This window comes from Crocodylus porosus, unplaced genomic scaffold, assembly GCF_001723895.1.
Source record: "Crocodylus porosus isolate Cpor-Errol unplaced genomic scaffold, CroPor_comp1, whole genome shotgun sequence".
In the NCBI taxonomy this organism is placed as follows: domain Eukaryota; kingdom Metazoa; phylum Chordata; order Crocodylia; family Crocodylidae; genus Crocodylus; species Crocodylus porosus.
The window spans coordinates 130,863,332-130,884,419 of record NW_017728931.1 but is presented as its reverse complement, the minus strand read 5'-3'; the positions used below and the strand labels follow the sequence as shown (position 1 = coordinate 130,884,419).

General features: G+C 42.6%; 1 protein-coding gene across 2 annotated transcripts in view; it reads left to right on the top strand.

Moving 5' to 3' along the window:
• SEMA3D (semaphorin 3D) overlaps positions 1–21,088 on the top strand; it is a 199,383-nt gene that overhangs the window by 137,175 nt on the left and 41,120 nt on the right. For both annotated transcript variants that reach the window (XM_019543653.1, XM_019543652.1), the window contains 3 exons: positions 16,815–16,929; positions 17,331–17,400; positions 20,372–20,516. In XM_019543653.1, coding sequence (XP_019399198.1) covers positions 16,815–16,929; positions 17,331–17,400; positions 20,372–20,516 — 330 coding nt within the window. The remainder of the gene's footprint in view (positions 1–16,814; positions 16,930–17,330; positions 17,401–20,371; positions 20,517–21,088) is intronic.

The following is a 21,088-nucleotide window of genomic DNA, read 5'->3' as shown; positions in this document are numbered from 1 at the left end:
AATATCGAAAATGCAATACATACCCCATAGCAGCCTTTCTTTATAGTCACAGGCCCAGATCCTCCGATGGAGTAAATTGTCATAGTATCATTAACTTCTCAGATTGGCGGAGAGGCAGTTATTTACACCAGCTAAAGATTTGGCCTATGCCTGAGATGTTCAGGGCTGATTTTGAAAATGGTACTTTTGAACCCAAATGTCAGAGTTTACTAACAACTGTAAATTGATCACAAATAGATTTCATAGTGGATATAATATCACTTTTGTGGAAACCTGTTGATAAACAGATAGCCAGGGATTTAGTACACTTATATGCAACCCTTCCCAACAAAAGCTCAGGGCAACTGAAACCAAGAAGAATATTAAGGTCTTTGTCACTTTAGGCAGCTTCTGGAGCTCTTAGGGACATGACTGGCTGCATGTTAACAACTTTTAAGTGGCTTAAAACGCTCATCATTTAGCTTAATGTTATCCCACTCCAGGACAGGGGTAATTTTGATCCTGTTTTATTAACTTGTAGTCACTCTCTGCAGCTTTTCTGCCCAAGTTCAACAACATCTCAGGAGGCAATGGGCCTGCTGTGCCTCCTGCCACTGCTTGCTCTGCCCAGCTCTGTTCCCAACAGAAGCAGAGGCAGCTGAGTCTGTGCAGGGGAGGTAACTGTGTCACCGCTGCTGCTCAGACCTCGCTCCCATCCCTGCTGGGAGCAAAGCCAGCCAGGTACAAGCAGGAGGTGGTGGGGGGACTGTGTTGTTCAGACCTGGCTCCGCTGCATACCAGAGCGGAGCCAGTTGGGCCCAAATGATGCTGTTCCCCATCCCCCAGTGAGACCTTGCAAGGAGTGGAGTTGGGTCCAAGCAATGAGGTTCGTCCCGCCACTGGGAACCCGCTGGCTCTGCTCCCAAGCAGATTCAGTCAGAGCAATGGTGGAAAACACCATGGCTTCCAGGACCTGGGGCTGCAGCACTCGCTCTGCCCTGAGAAAGCAGGAAGCATGTCCTGCCCCTCCTCACCTAGCTGCTAGTGGCAAGTCCCAGCTGTTCAGGTGAGGGGCAATGAGAGCAGCTACTCCACTGAGCTGAACAGTACTAAACCTGATTAACATTTGTTCAGCTTACAACATAAGGTCTGATAAGGCCCTAAGATATTGCTGTCCACTGTATGGGGCTGGGAGAAAATTCCTCCCCCACCCCACCACTGTTACATGGGTCAGAGTGTTTTTAAGGCTTCTCAGAGGCATTTGGTTTTGGCAGCATCCAAGACTAGGGGTTTTGACTGGCTCCTGGTAGGACATAAATCCAGTGGCAGGTTTCTAGCTAGAGGTCTTGCCCCTCCATTCAGGGTCAGACAAATCACCATATTTGGAGGTCAGGAAAGAATTTGACCCCATGTTCAGATCAGTATGGATGATGGAGGTTTTTGCCTTCCTCTGTAGTGGTGGGGAGTGGCCCTCTTCCTGGGATCTCTTGAGACTATAGTAACAACTTTTGCAGAAACAGGATCTTGGCTGTTTTACCTATGAGAGGTTAGGGTGTTAAGTCTTGTGTTGTATCAGGGTTGACTGTGTAGTTTTCCTAAGAGGTTACACAATTGGCTTAATCATAGAATCATTGAAAATTAGGCTTAGAAGGGATTTCAGGAAGCCATCTATTTCAACCTCCTGCTCAAAGCAGGATCTTCCCTAACTATCAATCCAGTCAAGGCTTTGTCTGTCTGGGTCTTAAAAACCTCTATTCCCCAGCCTCTCTGAGTAGCCTGTTCAGGTGTTTTGCTACCCCCTTTGCGAGACAGTTTTTTTCTAATATCTAACCTAAACTTCCCTGGCTGCAACTTGAGCCTTACTCAACAACTGCCATTTATGAGTTGTTGCCTCATGAAGGATGGGTGGAGGAACGATGTGCGACAGCACAGGCAGCCAAGGTGTTGGGTTGAGGGTTCTAGCGATGCACCGCGGTGCAGAGTTCAGTTGGATGTCAACAAGTCAAGTGTGACTGCTTCTGGTCCCAGGCAAGCAGCAGACCTCCCAAGACAGCAGGTCAGGCCAATAAATGGATGCCTCCATCCCCTGCAGAAGGGTCACTCCAACCACGACCACCCATTGCTTCCTATTAGTGGCAGTGGTCTCAATGCTCCCACGCTTGAGGATGCCAGGCCTCGCCTCTTCTGCCAATGAAACATGCTCCTCCTCCTCCATATCTGTTCTCAAGTAAAACTGCTGCACGTGGAGATGAATTTTTTTGCTTGTCACCAGAGGGCACAAGCTTCCAGCTTCCTGGGAATCCATGTCATCTTCCTTCTTTAGTGCTGCTTCTAGTAGTCCTTCCTTTGCAATCCTAGAGGTCTCCTCCAGCATCAGATTGATGAAGCTCTCATGGCAGACTCCTGTTCCCTGAGGGACATCCTCAGGAGGCACTGCTTACGTCTCAGGCACTCCTCCCACCTGGCTGTCATTTGAAAAACCTGCAAGCCTGTTTCCACAGCACTGAACCAGGACCTGGGTGGAAGCCTTAGCAGTGATGGGTTCTGCCTGGACAAACACCTCACAGGTAGAAGTAGAAGAGTTGGCATTGGCAGTGTCCTCCAGCTATCTCTCTGTGTCTCTTAAACCTGCCACCTCTCTCTTCCTGCCCCTCTCTTACACCCAACCACACAGCCTACTAAACAAACACTCAGCAAGCCAAACACACAGGTAGCCCTGGCTCATTTACCTTTCTGGATCAGGATTTGGTACCTTCTCTTCCTCTTCCCCTTCTTCCTCTTGCTCCCAGCAAACTATTTGGAAACTGCCTTATTTGCTGCCCCTCTGTTGAGAGTCCCAGCAACTATGAGAGCTGGAGGTTGATCCACCCTTCAGCAGCACTTCTAGCTTAACAAAAATGTTGGATGGTTTGGAAAGGGATGGTCCCTCTTCAGACAGAGGTTTGGATTAGATGACCTTTGGAGGTCCCTTCCAGCCTTACTTCTCTATGTTTTTATGATATAAAACAAAAACCTGCTAAACAATATCCCAGTTGAACCTTACTTGCTAAATGTCTGTCCAAAAAGGAAGGTCTTGCAGTGCTTTCAAAAGGTATCCAGGCTTGGGGTCTGGTGGGCCTCAAGGGGGAGGAAGTTCTAAAGCAAAGGACACCTGCTGAAGCAACCTTCCACATGATTTTGCCAAGCAAACTCAACATACTGGTGGTTGCTCTCCAATGACCTTGGGCATGGAGATCAAGTGTAAGGGAGAAAGCAGTTGAGGGCCTTATAGGCCAAAGCCAGGCCCTGGAACTGTGCCCTCATAGCTCTTGGAAACCTCAGCAGACTTTGGCATGCTGAAGCAATGTGCTTCCGGCACTAGCGATGTAAGAGTTTCTTTCCAAAGGTAGCTTCAACATGTTTTTCCGATGATACATACCAACTTCTTTATATTGTAACATAACAAACGGTGTACACAATCTCATCCTTTCAGTGCTGTCATTGCGGTCATTATAGGATTATTTTAGAAGCTCAGTGATATATTACAGCAGTTACTATATGTGTGTTTAGCATCTAAGACTAGTTCCCAGGAGACCTTAACAGGCAAGAGAAGTATTTCTTCCCTTGATTTTCTAAGTGTTCATTACACGCTAGTTTTCGTTGGCCATGACTAGGTGTTACAAAAGCCTTTTTTCCAAGCACAAAAGGGAGAACATACAACTGTTCAAGGGATTTCTTGTGAAAGACAACTGGCTCTTGCACAAGAAATTAGGTTGGATACGGACAAGAAAGATCTCCTTCCTCTCAGCACAACAGCTGTCCACCTCTCATAGCTGTGGAGCACTCCTCTGTTCTTCCTCCTTCCCTCCCTCCCTCCCTCCAAGAGAGAGAACAGCACTGGGCGCCTGATACCCAACAAAGGGGCTGCCTGTTGACAACCCGCCTTCTTCTCAGGCAGGGGAGATGACAGGGCACCTTTTAAAGGCTGGAGTGGCCCAGGGAAAAGTCCTGGGCCACTCCAGGACTAGACAGCTTAGCTGTGTAGCTTTCTAGCCACAGGGCTGGATGCATTTACACTTCAGTTCTTAGGTGTTTTCTACCAGTAAGAATTTTAGAGAAAAATCCAAATTTCAAAGAAATTCTTACCAGTAGATATGAATGCCTGCCTGTGGCTATTGTTCTAAATAGAACTGCTGAGCTCAAAGTATCCAAACTATCCTTGAGGGGTTTTTCTTTCTTTCTGCGCTACATTAGGGTATTTAGACAGAGCCATCTCTGTTACACTGCATGTTCTCGGGGTAGCTCAGTGAAACATACTCTCTCTTGGTGCTCCAGAAAGAGAAAGAGCACACACAGACACTCTACTGTACCTTGGTGTAGTGCAGTTTGCTCCCAGCTCTATAGGCCAGGGAAGAGTCAAGGGCCATGGCTCCTGTTCCTTCCAGCTACTTTAAGACTATTTGTACTCATGCAGGGAGAAAGCAACCCTTGTATTCAAGGGATTGAAGTTATTTCTAGCTTTTGTTATGGGTATTGAAATTAGAAATTTCTTACGCCGTTTTGTAAGTAGCCTATCCATTCCTTTGCGAGAGTTATGGATAATACTGCATGTATCATTCTGATTTTCTCATCTTTTCTGGACACACTGCTGAGTGTGGAGTGTTTTTATTTTGTTTATTTGAAAATAAAATTAGGAACAATATCACACTCCAGATATGTTCTGGTTTGCAAGCTAAACATCCTTGCAACACCCTTTCTTACATGTTTTAGCAGCAGGGTCTCTAGTGTTCATTAGTGATTAAAAACTTTCAGATGATGTAGAAAAACAGATGCTCACCAGAATTATGTCATTTTAAGGTCTAATGTCTTGGACAGAGCCAAGAGAGGAAACAAATTCTACACAACATTTGTTTCTCACTCTAATGGATTATGAAATATTTGGCTGAGTTTCTCAGGTTTTTCAGTATAGCCTTGTTTTGTTGGCACTGTTACAGACATGAATATAGAAAGCCCTGTGTCATTTTTAGTCCCTGATGGGTGTTTTAATGATACAATAAGGAGCTTTTGTGAAATTTCATGATTTGTAGCTGAAGCAAAAAAATGTTAAGTTGTGCTTCTGTAGAATGATTCTTCTTTTGTAATTAGATTTACTGAGCCCTAGCAAGGAAGAAGAAATTGGATAATGCCAGTCCATGCAAGCTATAACTTTACAAACCAGTTTCTTAAAATGCCACTACAGCATTTGTGAAAATCTTTTTGGCCACCAGACAGACTTCAGTGACAAATAGCTGTAACAATTTGCCTAGTATATTAAAAATTTCCAAATTAATCGGAACATAGATTTTATACACATATATGGACTGAGGCAAAGCAAATAACTCCAGGGGGCTTTAGATCAGATCTTAAAAGAATTAACAAATAGGAAATGTTGTATTTTTGCATATTTAGAAGCTTTATGACCTAACTAAGCCTGTGGCTCAGGTGTGGTTATTGCTTGTTGAGAAGGTTGTTACTAACCTTGTTGTATAGTAATATTTCATTCTGACTGGCCCAAAGACATTGTAAGGTTTTTGTCTACACCTTCATCTTGTGCGTTCATGCTCCAAATCTACATGATTGCTGAGGTCAGCTTGTGGCTAGATGAGAAACAAGCACACCTCAGGAGTGTTTTGCCCTTGTCTTTAAGACACTTCAGAAACACAGTTCACACTCTAACTACTTGAAAAACACATTTCCCATTCAGCCTTGAATTACATTTCATAACGCATCTGATCACTGGACTTTCCCATGGCCTCATGAACAAATATGTTGCATTTTATAATGTACCGATCTTTTTTGCATCTGCCATTTGAATAGGTTTTATGTATTTACAGTGTGTAATTTATCTTAATTATATATTAGAAACCAAACAATAAAATACATGGATAGGTAAAGGCCAATCAGAAACAGTGGGATGAAGCACAGAGTATACTTGAAATGTAATAAAGCATTTGATTTAATATGAAACAAGTCTTCACCCCATTGCCACTGTCTTCAGCTTGCTTGGAATCTCTACTAATGTTGTTATTAGTAAGGAAACCAATATCATTATTAAGTCCAAGTGTTAATGGTCAAATGGATATAACTGGATAATGTGTTGTTTAGTAAACCAAAGTCAGAGAGGAAAGCAGTGGTAAATGGATATACTCAAGTAGAGTGTTGGGAGCTATGTATTGGTCCAGGTTTGTTTACACCTGTCACACTGTCACCTGGATGGATACGTGCTGATCATCTGAGGGCCTGGGAGACTGCCCTCAACTGACCTGCTATGCCATTGGTCTTTAAAAAAAAAAAAAAAAAAAAAAAGGAGGGTCCAAGATGATACAAGTGCCTGCCTGGGTGTACTCGTATAGTTGTGTGTTCTCCTGGGACCTCCTCTTCCCCTACACCCTGCCCACATGCCAACTGCTGGGCTAACGATGACAGCTCTGTAACCCCACCATCTACAGTTGGTTACCCAGAGATTCCAAACTGGCATCAAGTACATTGTATCATGAATCAAACACCTCAGCTGCGTTGTCAGGTGAATTCCAGCTACCACTGAGATGTCCTCACTCAAGAAAAAACTATCCCCATTTCTGGAATAAATTAATGGAGTGTCTTTTCCCGAATGGAATGGGTTTTCAATGTAACACAGGTAAGTAAATCACCATCATTTAATCAGTTATCCATCAATAAAAATAAATTAACAGCATTCACAATTCATTCGCCACTACAGTGTGGCAGTGTGACATCAGTTTCTGTGCATCCCCAGAGCTGCAGGAAGCACAAGCTAATAAATCAACACAGCAGCATGGTGAGCTTCTCTGGCTCCCACGTTCCTTCACCTACAGGTAGGTTAGTGTAGTCTCCTGACTTTACCAGGCTATGACCAGTCTTGCTACAACTACCTACCCTGATCATCAGGGCTCTCCCTGGTGTGGCTGCTGCAACACCACATGTCAGGGACTTGGAAGAAAGCAGATGGGAGAAAAGCATAGAAATAACTTAGAGGTGACACATTACTGAGGATTAACGGATAGAGCTTGGACACTAGTATATGGAGTTTCTCCTGGAGACTACCTGAGGTTGGATTTTACCTTGCTTTTTCACTGTGTATAAGTCCTTACTTTCTGAGGAGGGGGAAAAAACAATGGTGAGATTAGAGGAATCTTGTAGATGGAATGAATGGCATCCTTCTATCAAATATGAAATAATATAATATTTTGGTATAAAGCTGGATGTTAGAGCTAAGATTCAATGACAGAGTTGCATAGGTGTTGTTATTTTGAAGTTTCCTGATCATATGCCCTGGTTCCCATGGGGGACTTCAATCACGCTGACATCTGCTGGGAGGGCAATACAGCAGTGTGCAGGCAATCTAGGTTTGTGAAGTTTGTATTAGGGACAACTTCATGGTGGAATTGCTGGAGCAGCCAACTTGGGGCCATGCTCTTCTCTACCTGCTGCTCACAAGTGGATGAATTGAAGGGGAATTTAATAGTAGATGGCAACTTGGGCAGCAGTGACCATGGGTTGATTGAGTCCAGGATCCTGAGGAAAGGAAGGATGGAGATCAGTAGGGTAAAGACCTTGGACTTTAGAAAACCAAACTTTGACTCACTGTGGGAATTCATGGGTAGGATTCCACAGGAAGCCAGTCTGAGGAGGAGAGGAGTCTAGGACAGCTAGCTGTACTTTAAAGAAGCCTTACTGAGAATGCAGGAACAAACCATCCCAATGCGCAGGAAGACTAGAAAGTATGGCAGAAGGCCAGCTTGGCTTAGCAGGGAACTCTTCAATAAATTAAATCACAAAAAGGAAGTTTATAAGAAGTGGAAACGTGGACAAAAAACTAGGGAACAATATGATAGCATTGTTTGGGCATGTGGGGATGAAATCAGGAAGGCCAAAATGCAATTAGAGTTGGAGGTAGCAAGGGATGTGAAGGGTAACAAGTATGGTTTCTATAAGTATGTCAGCAGCAAGAGGAGGATCAAGGGAAGTGTGGGTCCCTTACTGAATTGGAGAGGCAATGTTGTGATGGAGGATGCAGAAAAGGCTGAAGTGCTCATTGCCTTTTTTGCCTCCTTCACAAGCAAGGTCAGCTCCCATACTACTGCACTGGGCAGCACAGTTTGGGGAACAGGTAAGAAGCCCTCAGTGATGAAACAGGTTAGGGACCACTTAGAAAAGCTGGATATGTAAAAGTCCATGGGGCCAAATGGGATTCAGCCGAGGGTGCTCAGGGAGTAGTCTGTTGAGATTTGAAGAGTGGCTGGCCATCATCTTTGAAAACTCATAGTGATCAGGAGAGGTCCTGGATAATTGGAAAAAGGCAAGCATAGTGCCTATATATAAGAAAGGGGAAGAGGAGGATCCTGGAAACTACAGACCAGTCAGTCTCACCTTAGTCCATGGAAAAATCATGGAGAAGACCTTCAAAAAATCCATTTCTAAGCACTTGAAGAAAAGGGTGATTAGGAACAGTCAGCATGGATTCACTAGAGGCAAGTCATTCCTGAGCAGCCTGATTGCCTTTTCTGATGAGGTGAGTGGCTCTGTGGATGCAGGGAAACCAGTGAATGTGCTGTACCTTAATTTTAGCAAGGCTGCTGATATGGTCTCCTATAGCATTTTTGCAGGCAAGCTAAGGAGGTGGATGAATGAACTGTAAGGTGGATAGAAAACTGGCTCAATGTTTAGTTGGTAGTCGGTATCAAATGGAGTGCCCCAGGGGTCAGTCCTGGGGACAGTTTTGTTCAAAGTCTTCATCAACAAGAGTGCACCATCAGCAAGTTTGCAGATGACACCAAGCTGCGGGGAGTAGTAGATGCTGGAGGGTAGGGCTAGGATTCAGTGTTACCTACACAAATTGGGCCAAAATAAATTTCATGGGGCACATCCACACATGCAAGCACGTGTGCTTGCAGCAGCTCAAGTAGAAGCAGTGCAAATTTGAGCCGGGGCTTTCTGTTTCAGCGCATGTGCTTGGACATGCACTTTGGTGTGGAGCAAATTGTGCCACTTGGGGCAAAATAACACTGCCTCGCTCATCCCGTATCTGCCGCCAGGGGGAGCTAGAGCACAGGGCCAGCACCTACGCTGTCCCCAGCAGTATAAAAAGCTGCTCTGACCTGGCCTCAGCTGTATAAAAAGCAGCCCTGGCAAGTAGTTCAGGGCTATTAGTTCTCAGGAGCTGGGGCCCAGCCAACTGGTACCTGGGGACGCTACCCCTTGTACCAGCTGGACTGCTGAAGCAGCCCTGAGAGTTCCCTGCACCCTCTACCCACTGCAGCAGTCTGGCAGTGGGGGCTGCCTGGCTGTGACCTGCTGTGCACCTGCCAGACCCGGATTAGGACTGCAAGGGGGTTTGAGGTGGGGCAAGAGACACATGCGTGCTCGTCTGGATACACCCATGAGGTTCAACAAAAGGCTAATGGCATACTGAGCTGCATTGGTAGGTGTGTTACCAGCAGATCAAGGGAAGTGATTATTTCCCTCTGTTCAGTACTGGTGAGGCCACATCTGGAGTACTGTGGTCAGTTTTAAACTTCACTCCCCACCCATTACAGAGAGGATGTGGAGATATTGGATAGTTAGACCCCCTGTTGGAGAAAGAATATGGAGTCCAACACAGGTGAGAGGGTTGGGTCATATGACTTATGAGGAAAGACTTAGGGAACTGGCCTTATTTAGTCTAGAGAAGAGGAGACTGAGGGGGGATTTAATAACAGCCTTCAAATACTTGAAGTGGGGATTGAAAGAGGATGGAGTTGTACTGTTCTCAGTGGTGGCAGAGAACAGAACAAGGAGCAACAGTCTGAAGTTGCAGCAAGGGAAGTTTAGGGTAGATATTAGGCAGAATTTTCTCACTAGGAGTGTAGTAAAACACTGCAACAGGTTGCCCAGAGATGGGGGAAGCTCCATCCTTGCAGGTTTTCAAGACCTGGCTAAACAAAGCTTTGGCTGGGATGATCTAGTTGAGGATGGTCCTGCTTTGATCAGGAAGTTGGACTAGATGACCTCCTGAGGTCCCTTTCAACCCTAACTTTCTATGATTCTATGATTATTTTACAATGTGTTTATACTTTTCCCTTCGTGGAACAACTTGTACTACTGCTAGTGATCCATTTCTGCCATCTTCTGTTGTCTTTTATATATTTGATTAATACTGAAGATATAGCACTGTGCCCCTGTGCAGTACTTGAGATGTTACCTAATGCTGGCAAAAACAGAGTTGTCAGAGCTTCCTTATGTGACCACACTACATTCCTCCCCAAACACACACCCTGTTGTAATCTCTGTCACTTTACCCTTGTCTGCTCATCTCTGTTTTTCTCCTATGCATTGTAAAGATGCCAAGGGCTTTTTTTTACTGTATAGTTAGACTTTCCAATTTGGGGCCTATCCAAAACCAATTCAGTAGAAACTCAGGACTTGTTGTGAATATATTTTCTAAAATAAGAGTCATAGTTTTCCATAAGGGACTAAATAATTGTACATAGCTCATGTGAGTAAATTACAGCTTTGAAAGAGGTAACAGTAAATCTGTGAGAGGGGCAAGAGCTTGAAGCTAAAATAGTCTTTCCCGTGCATAGTTCAGACAAAGGGCATTTCAATAGTTGACGTGGTCTGCTCAGACTGCATTCCTCTAGCTTTTCCTTTGGCTATGGTTTCACTCTGAGTACAGCCCTATTTACCTGTTATCTTAATACATAAAGATACATTAATACCCAGGAATGCATCTTTATCTGCCATACTAATTTAACTATTGCCTTCCCACACTGGCATGTTTTGATGATAACAGTTAAGGTGTCTTCCTACAGATCTAAAGTTATAAATTAAAGCCTCCCTCATTATGAAATCTGTCCCCAGTTGACCCAGCTATGGTCATCAGGTCTGGGAAAGTCAGTGGTGGTCTTCTGTGGTTTTAGTCATATCACTTCCTTGCATGACCTCTTAACTACAGGAATTGATGTGCCCTAATCACAGTGACCTAATGCACTATTTAGGCTTGGATAGACCTTTTTCTTGGCTTTGTTTTCTTTTAAGCTTCTATATCTAGCCCCAATCCTAAAATTAATTCTTTGCTATTAGTGCTCATGGAATGGTCTGGTCCAAACATTAATTTTCGCCTAGAAGAGTGTTTTACAATTTTCCTAAAGTCCTTTCATATCACTTTTTCTGCCACAGACCCCTTCCCCCATCCTGTGAGTTGGCATGGAGTCAGGTGTCCCTGACCAGCAGTGGCAACACGCTGTCTCCTGGGCCACTCCACTGTTACTCCCAGTCTCTTTTCAGAACCCCTGCTGATCTATTGTGGAGCCCCACAGGTCTGTGGAACACAGTTTGAAAACCACTGATTTAGGAAAGCTACCATTACTTGTTACACATTTTTGATAAGCTGCATAACTTCAGGTGAGTAAAGAATCTGCCCTGGTCCACTGGATGTGGCACTGGCTTAGAGCTAGGACAACACCCCCCCCCACCCCGGTTCATTCCTGACCCAGCTGTTTATCTGGTAGGTGAGCTTGGGCAAATTATTTCACATCCTTTTACTACTGTTGCCTCTCCCATCTTTGCTTGTGGTGAGGTTTAGGGAAGGGATCCTTTCTATGCATCTGTGTACTTCCCAGAGCTGGCCCCTTTCAGCATTCCAGTAAAACAAATTAAAACATAAAAGAACAGGAGGATGTGGCATGAGCCACCCTCCCTCCATTTTGCACCTACAATAGCTTAGAAACACCTTTGTTCTCCCTTGGATAACAAGATTGGCTAGGCAGTGGGCTTTGTCAGATACACACAGGGGACTAAACTACATCAGCATAATGCCAACCATTTTGAGAAGTATTAAATAGGTAGTAGTAGGGAGGTGGTATCTGGAGGGTCCTGCAAGGTCTGGGTTTGCTCTGTGCCAAGCACTGTCGAGACCTGTAGTGAGATTCAGTTCTTGCCCCAAAGACTTGCCACTTCAATCATCAGTTGGCAACCCTTCCTGGCTATGGGTCTTTAATGACCCAACTTGGGTCAGAAGACCCATCCACAGCTGCCACCGCTTCTCCCCACTTGTCATAGGGAAGCATCCTGCCACCGCTACTTCTCCATGACTTGTTTAGGGGAAAGCTCCCTCCGTTGCTGTTGTCCTAGACTGCAGCATAAGAGAAACCGACATCACTGGAGCCCCACCACCAACAAAGCCCTATGCCTATGGGTCAGATCTGGCTCCATGGGCCAAAGGTAACTAAGCACCAATCTAAATAGACAAGAGAGAATTATTATCCTTGTTTAGAAGATGGGAGGCTGAGACATGTAGAGAGAGGTTGACTTACCTGCAGTCATATGAGGGATTTGTGGCAGATTTCAAACCCAAGCATTTTAGAAACCAGATGACCATCTTTCCTTATTTATATGTGTAATCCTTTTGATTCTCTCTCATCCATCCTTTATAAGTTGTTTGCCTTCTCCAGAGCTGATCCAAAAACTCACCAATATTTTGGGACTGAGATGGATAAGACTCTTAGAAATTAAACCCTAAGAGGAAGGGATCATGTATTTCTCTGTGTGTGGCCAGTACTTAAGACAGTTGGGTACTGCCAGAATACATTTAAAAATAGCAATAATTAGAGTTGCAAAGAAACCATAAATTTCAAGCCATAATTTAATTGATCAGAATGTTGGCAGATTCTGCCTAAAATATCACTGAAGTCTGCTGGATACTTTCCACATAGTGTAGTTTTCTGTTGCCTGGGATTTTATTTGTTTTTGGTGGATCCATCACTTAGCCAGGTTACGTATGCAAGAGGGACTCCAGGACTTTTTGCTGTGCCAGCTCATTTTTCTTTCTCCTCCAGCATTTCCTTTTGTTCATGCCAGAAATTCGCTTTGGATGGTCTTTTTGTATCACTTGCCACAGGCACTAATTAATAGCGTACTTCTTTGAATTCCACTTATTGTCTTCTTTTATTATTTAAGCAGCTGTTCAGGATAATTACTATCTTTAAAGGTTTATGAATCACACATCTTGACATCTTCAGTGCTGATTGATTTCCGAAAAATTCTGCTTTCTGGTTTTATGTTCAATTTGTTACCTTTACTTACAACCCAAGTACATGATTTAGAATTTGCAAGATACAGATGTTTTGTTTTACTGCCATCTGTTTTCCTGTCTAATGGATTCCAGCATGTGCATTTGTGCGTTTTGATGTAGCTACATTACCAGCATATATATTTTACCTTCATGTGATGGCAGAAAAGAATTGACCTAATTTGACTTGTGAACTGAAAAAAGTTTCTGATCAATTTTTGTCTGAATTTAGTTTGGCCTTTAACTGGGATGCCTTCTTGATTTTTATGAAAGCATCTCTACTTCCTACCACACCTGTCTTTATTTTACTGTTGCCTCAAATAGCTGAACCGTTACCAGAAGTCATGGCAACTGGGTGTTCCTTTCCACTGGAAATTCTGAAATCTCAAAATCTGATTGCCTTCTCAGACTTAACAAAAAGCTAAAATTTTAAATTTTAAATTAATAAAAAAGATTTTCAGAATGAAACTACTGAAATAATTATTTTGAACACGTCGGTCTATTTTTTGTCAAGTTAACATAGTCCAGCGAAGCATTTGGATTGTATGAAACTCCATTTTCAAACAGGAAGAAATGTTCTATTGATTTACGTTGACCAACTCTAATAGTTACAGACATAGCTGGGATGTCTTTATGTACTCCACCATTTAAATCCCTTTAGACATCTTAATGGTATGTTTTCCTTTATTCCTTAGTTAATTTATGTGCAGTCTTTTATTTTAATCCTACTATAACAGTCTCTCAAGTTAAACTTTCTGCTTCCAGTTGGCAGTTAATCTAAAGCTGCCTGTAACTCCCAGCCGCACATGAGTAACAGAGCTTACAGTCACTTCTTTATATTCTAGAAGGCATTTCAGGCGGAAGCATTGGTATCTGTTACAGCTTGTGAGATTACAAAGCAGTAAGTGCTAATTAAATCTTTATTTATATACAGAAAGAAATATGCAGCCTTAAGTGCTTTTTTCTGTAATGTAACAAAGTTTATTGTAAACACTACTAATCCAGTGTGTTTGGGAGCCATAGACAGTGATACTTACGGAGATAAGATTTCAGATACCTTTGGACTGTTCGTGCGTTGCAGTTAGGATGGCTATGACTTTTACAATGGAAAACTAAGCTATTCATATTTCAGTAGCTATTCTTCTGCATCCTTACCACTGCTTTCTTTCAGACAAGATTTTTTTTCATGGTCCAGGCCTCTTTAGGAATGCTGGGTCATATTTTCAACTGCTGTAAATCTATGTAGAATCATTGGAATTAGTGCTACAATGCAGATTTACACCACATGAAAATCCACTTACTGTTTTTGTTCTGCATCCTTTCCTCCTCTGGGTTTTCTGCCCCCCCCCTTCTTGGACTTCCTTTTATTAATCTTTTTCCTCTCATTTCCTTACTCTCTTCTCTTCTTGTTCCCCCCTTTTAGAAGTCAGCTGTTTACTCAGCCTCTGCATTTATGAACTTTATCATCTTATTATAGCAGTGATCAAATACAGTCAGATATTATATCAAGTAGGCCACAAAAGAGAGACTGCTAATAGTCACCTTTCCATATATCACCCCCATCTCTAGCAGACATTTGACTGAGGCATGCTTTGAACAGACTATGAGGTCAGTAAAGATGAGCTGTGATGGATTGGGAATCCCACACCAGAACCTTTTAATGCTCATGTGGGAGAATCTAAGGACTGCCAGCAAAAATGCCTTGGCTAATTTCAACAGGGCTAGAATTTCAACTTTGGTGATGACTGAACAAGGGAGGTATTTACTGAAATAACAGTATTCCCAAAGTGAGCACAGCTTTGTCGGGCAGAGCCAGTGCTTTGCATTAAAATTGGAAGTTGATAGATACCTGTGCTGTTCACAGAGCACAGAACTAATGCGCTCACGTTGACACACTGCAATCAGCAGGTAGAATAGCCATGTTTTTCTGTAGCTGATGCTTGCGAGCGAACTTCTAGAGCTGACAATTTCATCTAGAGGAAACATGGTGGTGTCTGCATCATGAGGGGAAACCACCACTTATTTAGATAAGCACAGGTCTCAAAAGCAGTAAGAGCCTCCGTTGCTATCTGCAAATCCAGGAGTAAAGTATTCTTCCAATTTTATGCATAGGCCATAAACCTTCTTATCATGAGTTAGGCTCAGCAGATAGAGCAGTCACAACCTTCATCATGTTATCATTCTGTTTTCTGGACAGTTAAAATCAGCTTTTCATCAAAGAAGCTAGTCAGGCATTACAGGAACACAGAAACTGTATTATCCAGGTAGGATTGAATGGAGATGTACAGTGTTGTCTGCATATTTTTTTTTAAAAAAAGAATCCTTCTTGAAGTCTCCCCTGAGCCCCATTCTTTTTCTGACTCTTGATCTTTCCTTTACAAGTGGTGGTGCTACTGGAAGAGAGGCTCTGGAGCTATGCTTGGAATTGAATGACCCAGATGAGGCAGAGGCTATTTTCCATCTCTAATTTCTGTGCCAGAAACTTAAACTTTGTGGGCCATGAAGCATTTTGTAGTAGTCTGTGAAGAGTTTACTAGCCACATGACACTGCCCTTTCTCCTTGTGTGTTCCTATTCAATTGATGGAAATATGTTGCATATCTTCAATTACTTGCTGAAAACCCTATCCAGAAAGTACTTGGCCTTGTCCTTAACTTGAGGAAACTGGTGGGACTACTTACGGGCTTCATGATAATCGCTTGCTTAAACGCTTTGGCTGAGTCATAGTCTCTATGATGTATTTTCCAGCCTACAATAGCAGCAGACTGTCTGACGGGACCTGACTAAAACCTAGGCAGTTTTTCTCATTTCACTCCCAACAATCTTTTCTTTCCCAACAACCCTCCAACCTCCACACAGCTACTTAGAAATTATTTAAAAGTCTTTTGACTGTCTGCAGCATCCTCCAACAACCCATTTAGCACACTAATAGGTATACAGAGCTGGAGTCATCAGAACAGACAAGTGAAGGAAAAGCTCAGAGCTATGTACTGCTTATGTACTTTTCTTTATTTTTATGATTGTATCATTTTGATTGTGTGTAGCACATTGGGATAACCAGGGATGGCTGTGATACCCCCTGATGGCTCTGCAACTGTGCCCTGCTTAGCCCTTAAGGCATCTTGCCTTCTCGTCTGCCACACCTTGATGGAAATATAATAATAATAATAATAATAGTAGTAGTAGGGAGGCTGTCCACAGGCCTTCACATGGCCCTAGTCCACCAACTGGTCCCCCATTGGGGTTTCTCAGCACTGTATTGATCTATGCCCAGGTCCCTCGCTGGGCCTCTCAAAACACATTTGGCCATCCCAAACACATTTGGGATAATCTGTGAATCTATAAATGTAGAAGAACAAGTCTCACATACTCCAGCTGAAAAGGTAAAAGTCACAAGGTTATAAACAAATGACAGTGAAGTTGTAAAGCAAATCACACTACAGCGTTAACTCCAGGAGGTCCTGCACCTGCTATCCTCAGCCTTTCTCTCTAGAGAAATGTTTGTGTCAAACTCTTCCCCTTAATCTTTATTCTGCTATATGTATGTGCATGCATGCGCACATAGACAAACACATGTGTGCATTCATGCACACAGATGATGATATAGGTGTGGTCAGAATTTAACACAAGACCAGAAGCATGGTTATAAAAATGACTTGAAAGGGCATCATTAGAAGTTTCAGATATTTAGGTAAAGTCCTTTATTTTCCTCAAATGTTTGTTAAGCAAAACTATCTGTCTTTCTCAATTAGAATGATATGGGCGGTCAGCGGAGCCTCATAAATAAGTGGACAACTTTCCTTAAAGCAAGGCTGGTGTGTTCAATACCTGGGCCTGAGGGAGCAGACACACATTTTGATGAGCTCCGTAAGTTGAAGTAACTTTTGTGATTTTATTCTGTGACTCCATTTTATATATTTGTTTTGCTTGACGGCAGTTTTGGGCCTCAATCTATCATCACATTTCCCAGCACTGGCAGCTGCATTGACATTAACAAAATTATTGCTGATTTAAATCAAGTGTAAGCTCAGTCAGAATTATTTTTACTCTCCTTTCTTCCTTTGGAGAGATATTCATCTGGTTCCATGTAGAAATCAGCCCTTTCATAGTCAGAATAACTCAGCACTTTAGTATAATTCGCTGGGCAAAAATTCAAAATCAAAGAAGTGTCAAGATTTATTGTATGTTTACAAAGTGTCATATAAAAAGGTGGTGAATGTGGAAGTGTTTAATGGCTATTTAATAAAAATACACTTTTCCTATTGCAGAAGATATATTCTTACTTTCTACAAGAGATGAGAGAAACCCTCTAGTGTATGGAGTCTTCACCACTTCAAGGTATGTGTAGGGTTACATTCACCCTTGAAATCCACTCCTGAAAGCTTCATTAAGGGAAAAATGCCTTCAGGTCAAAGGGAGTTGGTCTGAACAAGAATTGGACTGCTAATCATTATGACTTATGCTTTCAAAAATAGGTGCATGAAGTTAGTTTCCCATATTCTTTCTAGGTAGCTAAATAGGTGCCTGATCTTCAAAAGGTAGTTTAAAACAAGAATGAAAACTTCACAAAAATATTATGTATTTTTTCTAGTTTATGATGTAATTGAATTTCAAAATTCATAACTTCTTGAACATCTTGACTGAGAACTCAGCACCTCCCTGTGAAGCCCCTTCATTCCCCTCTGTTGGGTGATCTTGAATATCTTTGTATATTAAACAGGGTTGTATCTCAGAGTCATCTAGCAGAAGGTCATTTACAATAACAGACGGGTTATAGTACTACAGCCTCATTTACAGGTGAAGGTGGTAGAAAAATAACGCTTCCTCCTCTCCTTGTTAAGGCAAATAGTATATTCTGTAGCACAGATACCCTTGTGAGGACCTCCACAGTACAGTCTATGGGGTAATTTAATAAAACTATCTTCATCAAAGGAGCTGAGAAACAAACAAGAATTGGAAGTCAGCGAACAATTGTGAAACTATGATGTGACTGGGATAACAGAGACTTGGTGGGAGCTCACGTGACTGGAGCGTGGTCATGGATAGGTTCAAGAAGGATAGGCAGGAGAGAACTGGAGGGGGAGTTGTGCTTTATGCAAAAGAGCTGTATGTTTTCTTAGAGCTCCAGAATAAAACTGGAGACAGGCATGTTGAAAGTCTCAGGGTTAGAGGCAAAGAGCAGAACCAAGGGTGAAGTTGTGGTGGATGTGTGCTGTAGACCACCAGACCAGGAGGATGAAATAGATGAGGCTTTCTTCAAACAGCTAGCAGAAGTTGTTGGAGAGGGTTGGGGACAACTTCCTGATGCTACTGTTAGAGAGGGCAACTAGGGGCCATGCTCTTCTTGACCTCCTGCTCACAAACAGGGAAAAATTGGTGGGGATTGTAGTAGTGGATGGCAACTTGGGCAGCAGTGACCATGAGATGATTGAGTTCATGATCCTAAGGAAAGGATGAAAGGAGAGCACCAAAGTATGGACTCTGGACATCAGAAAAGCCAACTTTGACTCGCTTAGGGAACTGATGGGCAGGATCCTCTAAAACACCAGTCTGGGGGGGAAAGGCGTATGGGATAGCTGATTGTATTTTAAGGAAACCTTACTGAGGGTGCAGGAATGAGCCATCCTTTTGCACAGGAAGAGTAGAAAGTATGGCAAAAGACCAGCTTGGCTTAGCAGGGAACTCTACAGTGAGCTAAAACACAAAAAGGAAGCTTACAAGTATTGGAAACTTGGATTAACAACTACAGAGGAGTGTAAACATACTTCTCAGACATGAAGGGATGAAATCAGGAGGCCAAAGTACAATTGGGGTTGCAATTAGCAAAGGACATAAAGGGTTACAAGAAGGGTTTCTGCACATATGGCAGTATGAAGAAGAAGATCAGGGAAGGTTTTGGGTCTCTTACTAAAATGGGGGAGGCAACCTAGTGGCACAGGATGCAGAAAAGGCTGAAGTGCTCAGTGCCTTTTTCACCTCAGTCTTCACAGGGAAGGTGAATGTTGAGTGAGGTCATACCAAAAGCCTCGCTAAAGTCAAGGTATATCACGTCCACTACTCTTCCCACATTCACAGAGTCATTCACCTCATCATAGAAGGCAAAGGGGTTGGTCAAGCATGACTTGCTCTTGTTGCATCCATGCTGACTCTTCCTAATTACCGCCTTCTCCAGGTGCTTAAAAATCGATTTCTTGAGGACCTGCTCCATGATTTTTCCAGGGATTGAGGTGGGTCTGTAATTCCCTGGATCCTCCTTCCCTTTCTCAAAAATGGACACTACATTTGCCCTTTTCCAATCATCCAGGACCTCTGCCAATTGCCCCATTATCTCCAGATCCCTTCAATCCCTAGGTTAAAACATGCATCCAGGATGTTCACAGATTTGACAAGCCTAGGCTCCAACAGAGCAAAGCTTTAAATTGTATTTCTCAGTGATATTAAGTATAGCCTGGTAACCTTTGACCTGATAACTTACAATACTGTATAAGCTAACAGTGTCATCTTGTTGCAAAAAGAGGCTGATAGTATACTGGGCTGTATTAATAGCAGTGCCATTTCCAAATCAAGGGAAGTGATTTTCCTGCTCTAATAGCACTTGTAAGGCCTCAACTGGAGTACTGTATCCCATTTAGGATTCCTCAATTCAAGAAAGATATGGACAAATTAGGCAGAATCCAGTGCTAATTAATTAATTAATTCTGAATCCAGAATTCAGTGGAGAGTGACAAGAAATTATTAGAGATCCAGGACATTTATTAGGGTGGTCTAAAATAACTAGGATTATTTAGTTTGGAGAACTAAAGATGAGGTGGCGTATAGGGGTGTCAGTGATATTTGGTAGCAGGCTTCAAGTACCTGAAGGATGGAGATGGATTCATTTCTGTGGCCACAGAAGACAGAACAAGGAGTAGTGGTCTTAAATTACAGAAAGGGAAATGTAGGGTGATGGTTATTAAGCATTGGAAGAGACTATCCAGAGAGGTTATAGACATTTTTCAAGAGACACTTGACTGGGATGGCTTAGTCAGAAATGATTCTGCCTTGAAGTCGTGGGACTAAGTGACCTCGTAAGGTTCCCTCCAGCCTACTATTCTGTGATTCTGCCATCCATAATGTACATAAATTGTAAATAGTACTCAACCACAGTAACAATCAGGAATAGGGATATATACGAAGCCAATCTGAGTCAGTGAGGATCATTATATTATCTTCAGTGGACTTTGGATCAGTTCTGTAATGTAGATATAATTTATAAATATGCTTTTATAAATATGTTTAAGTCCATGTAAATATGATTATTTTCTTTCAGCTCTGTATTCAAGGGCTCTGCAGTATGTGTGTACAGCATGGCTGATATCAGAGCTGCGTTCAATGGTCCTTATGCTCATAAAGAAAGTGTGGATCATCGATGGGTACAATATGAAGGTCGCATCCCGTATCCAAGACCTGGTACAGTATGTATCTCTTTAAGAGTATGCTTCTATTTTTACTCAGAGGACCTTCCTCGCCCCCCCCCCCCCCAAATTAGTAACTGATATTGTACTCTCAGGATGTTTTAAATTATCCTTTCAACTCTTGCTCAGGCTGACAACTCCAGGTTCTACCTACCCTTTTTATATACGTCTTCCGTTTCTCTTAGATAACATTGTGCTCAGACTGTCTGTTTCCTCACTCGTTATCACTCATGTTCTGGTTGCCTGTTTTTTGGCTATTTTTCTATCTGTAGGTGGAGATCATGTATGAAACATCAGTACTTCATAAACCTCTGAGTACATTTATTTTTTAAATATTAAATAATGATGATGTACTTAGTTTTTAAAATCTTAGCTTTTAATAGGACTTTGTATTTTGGTAAAATTCTCCTTAGATGTAGTCATTGTTTCAGCCTCTATTGTTGGCTGAAACAATGAGTATCTGTAAGAATAGGTAGGTTGTGGGCATATGTATGTACGTACACACACACACACACACACACACACACACACACACACACACACACACACACACACACACACACACACACACA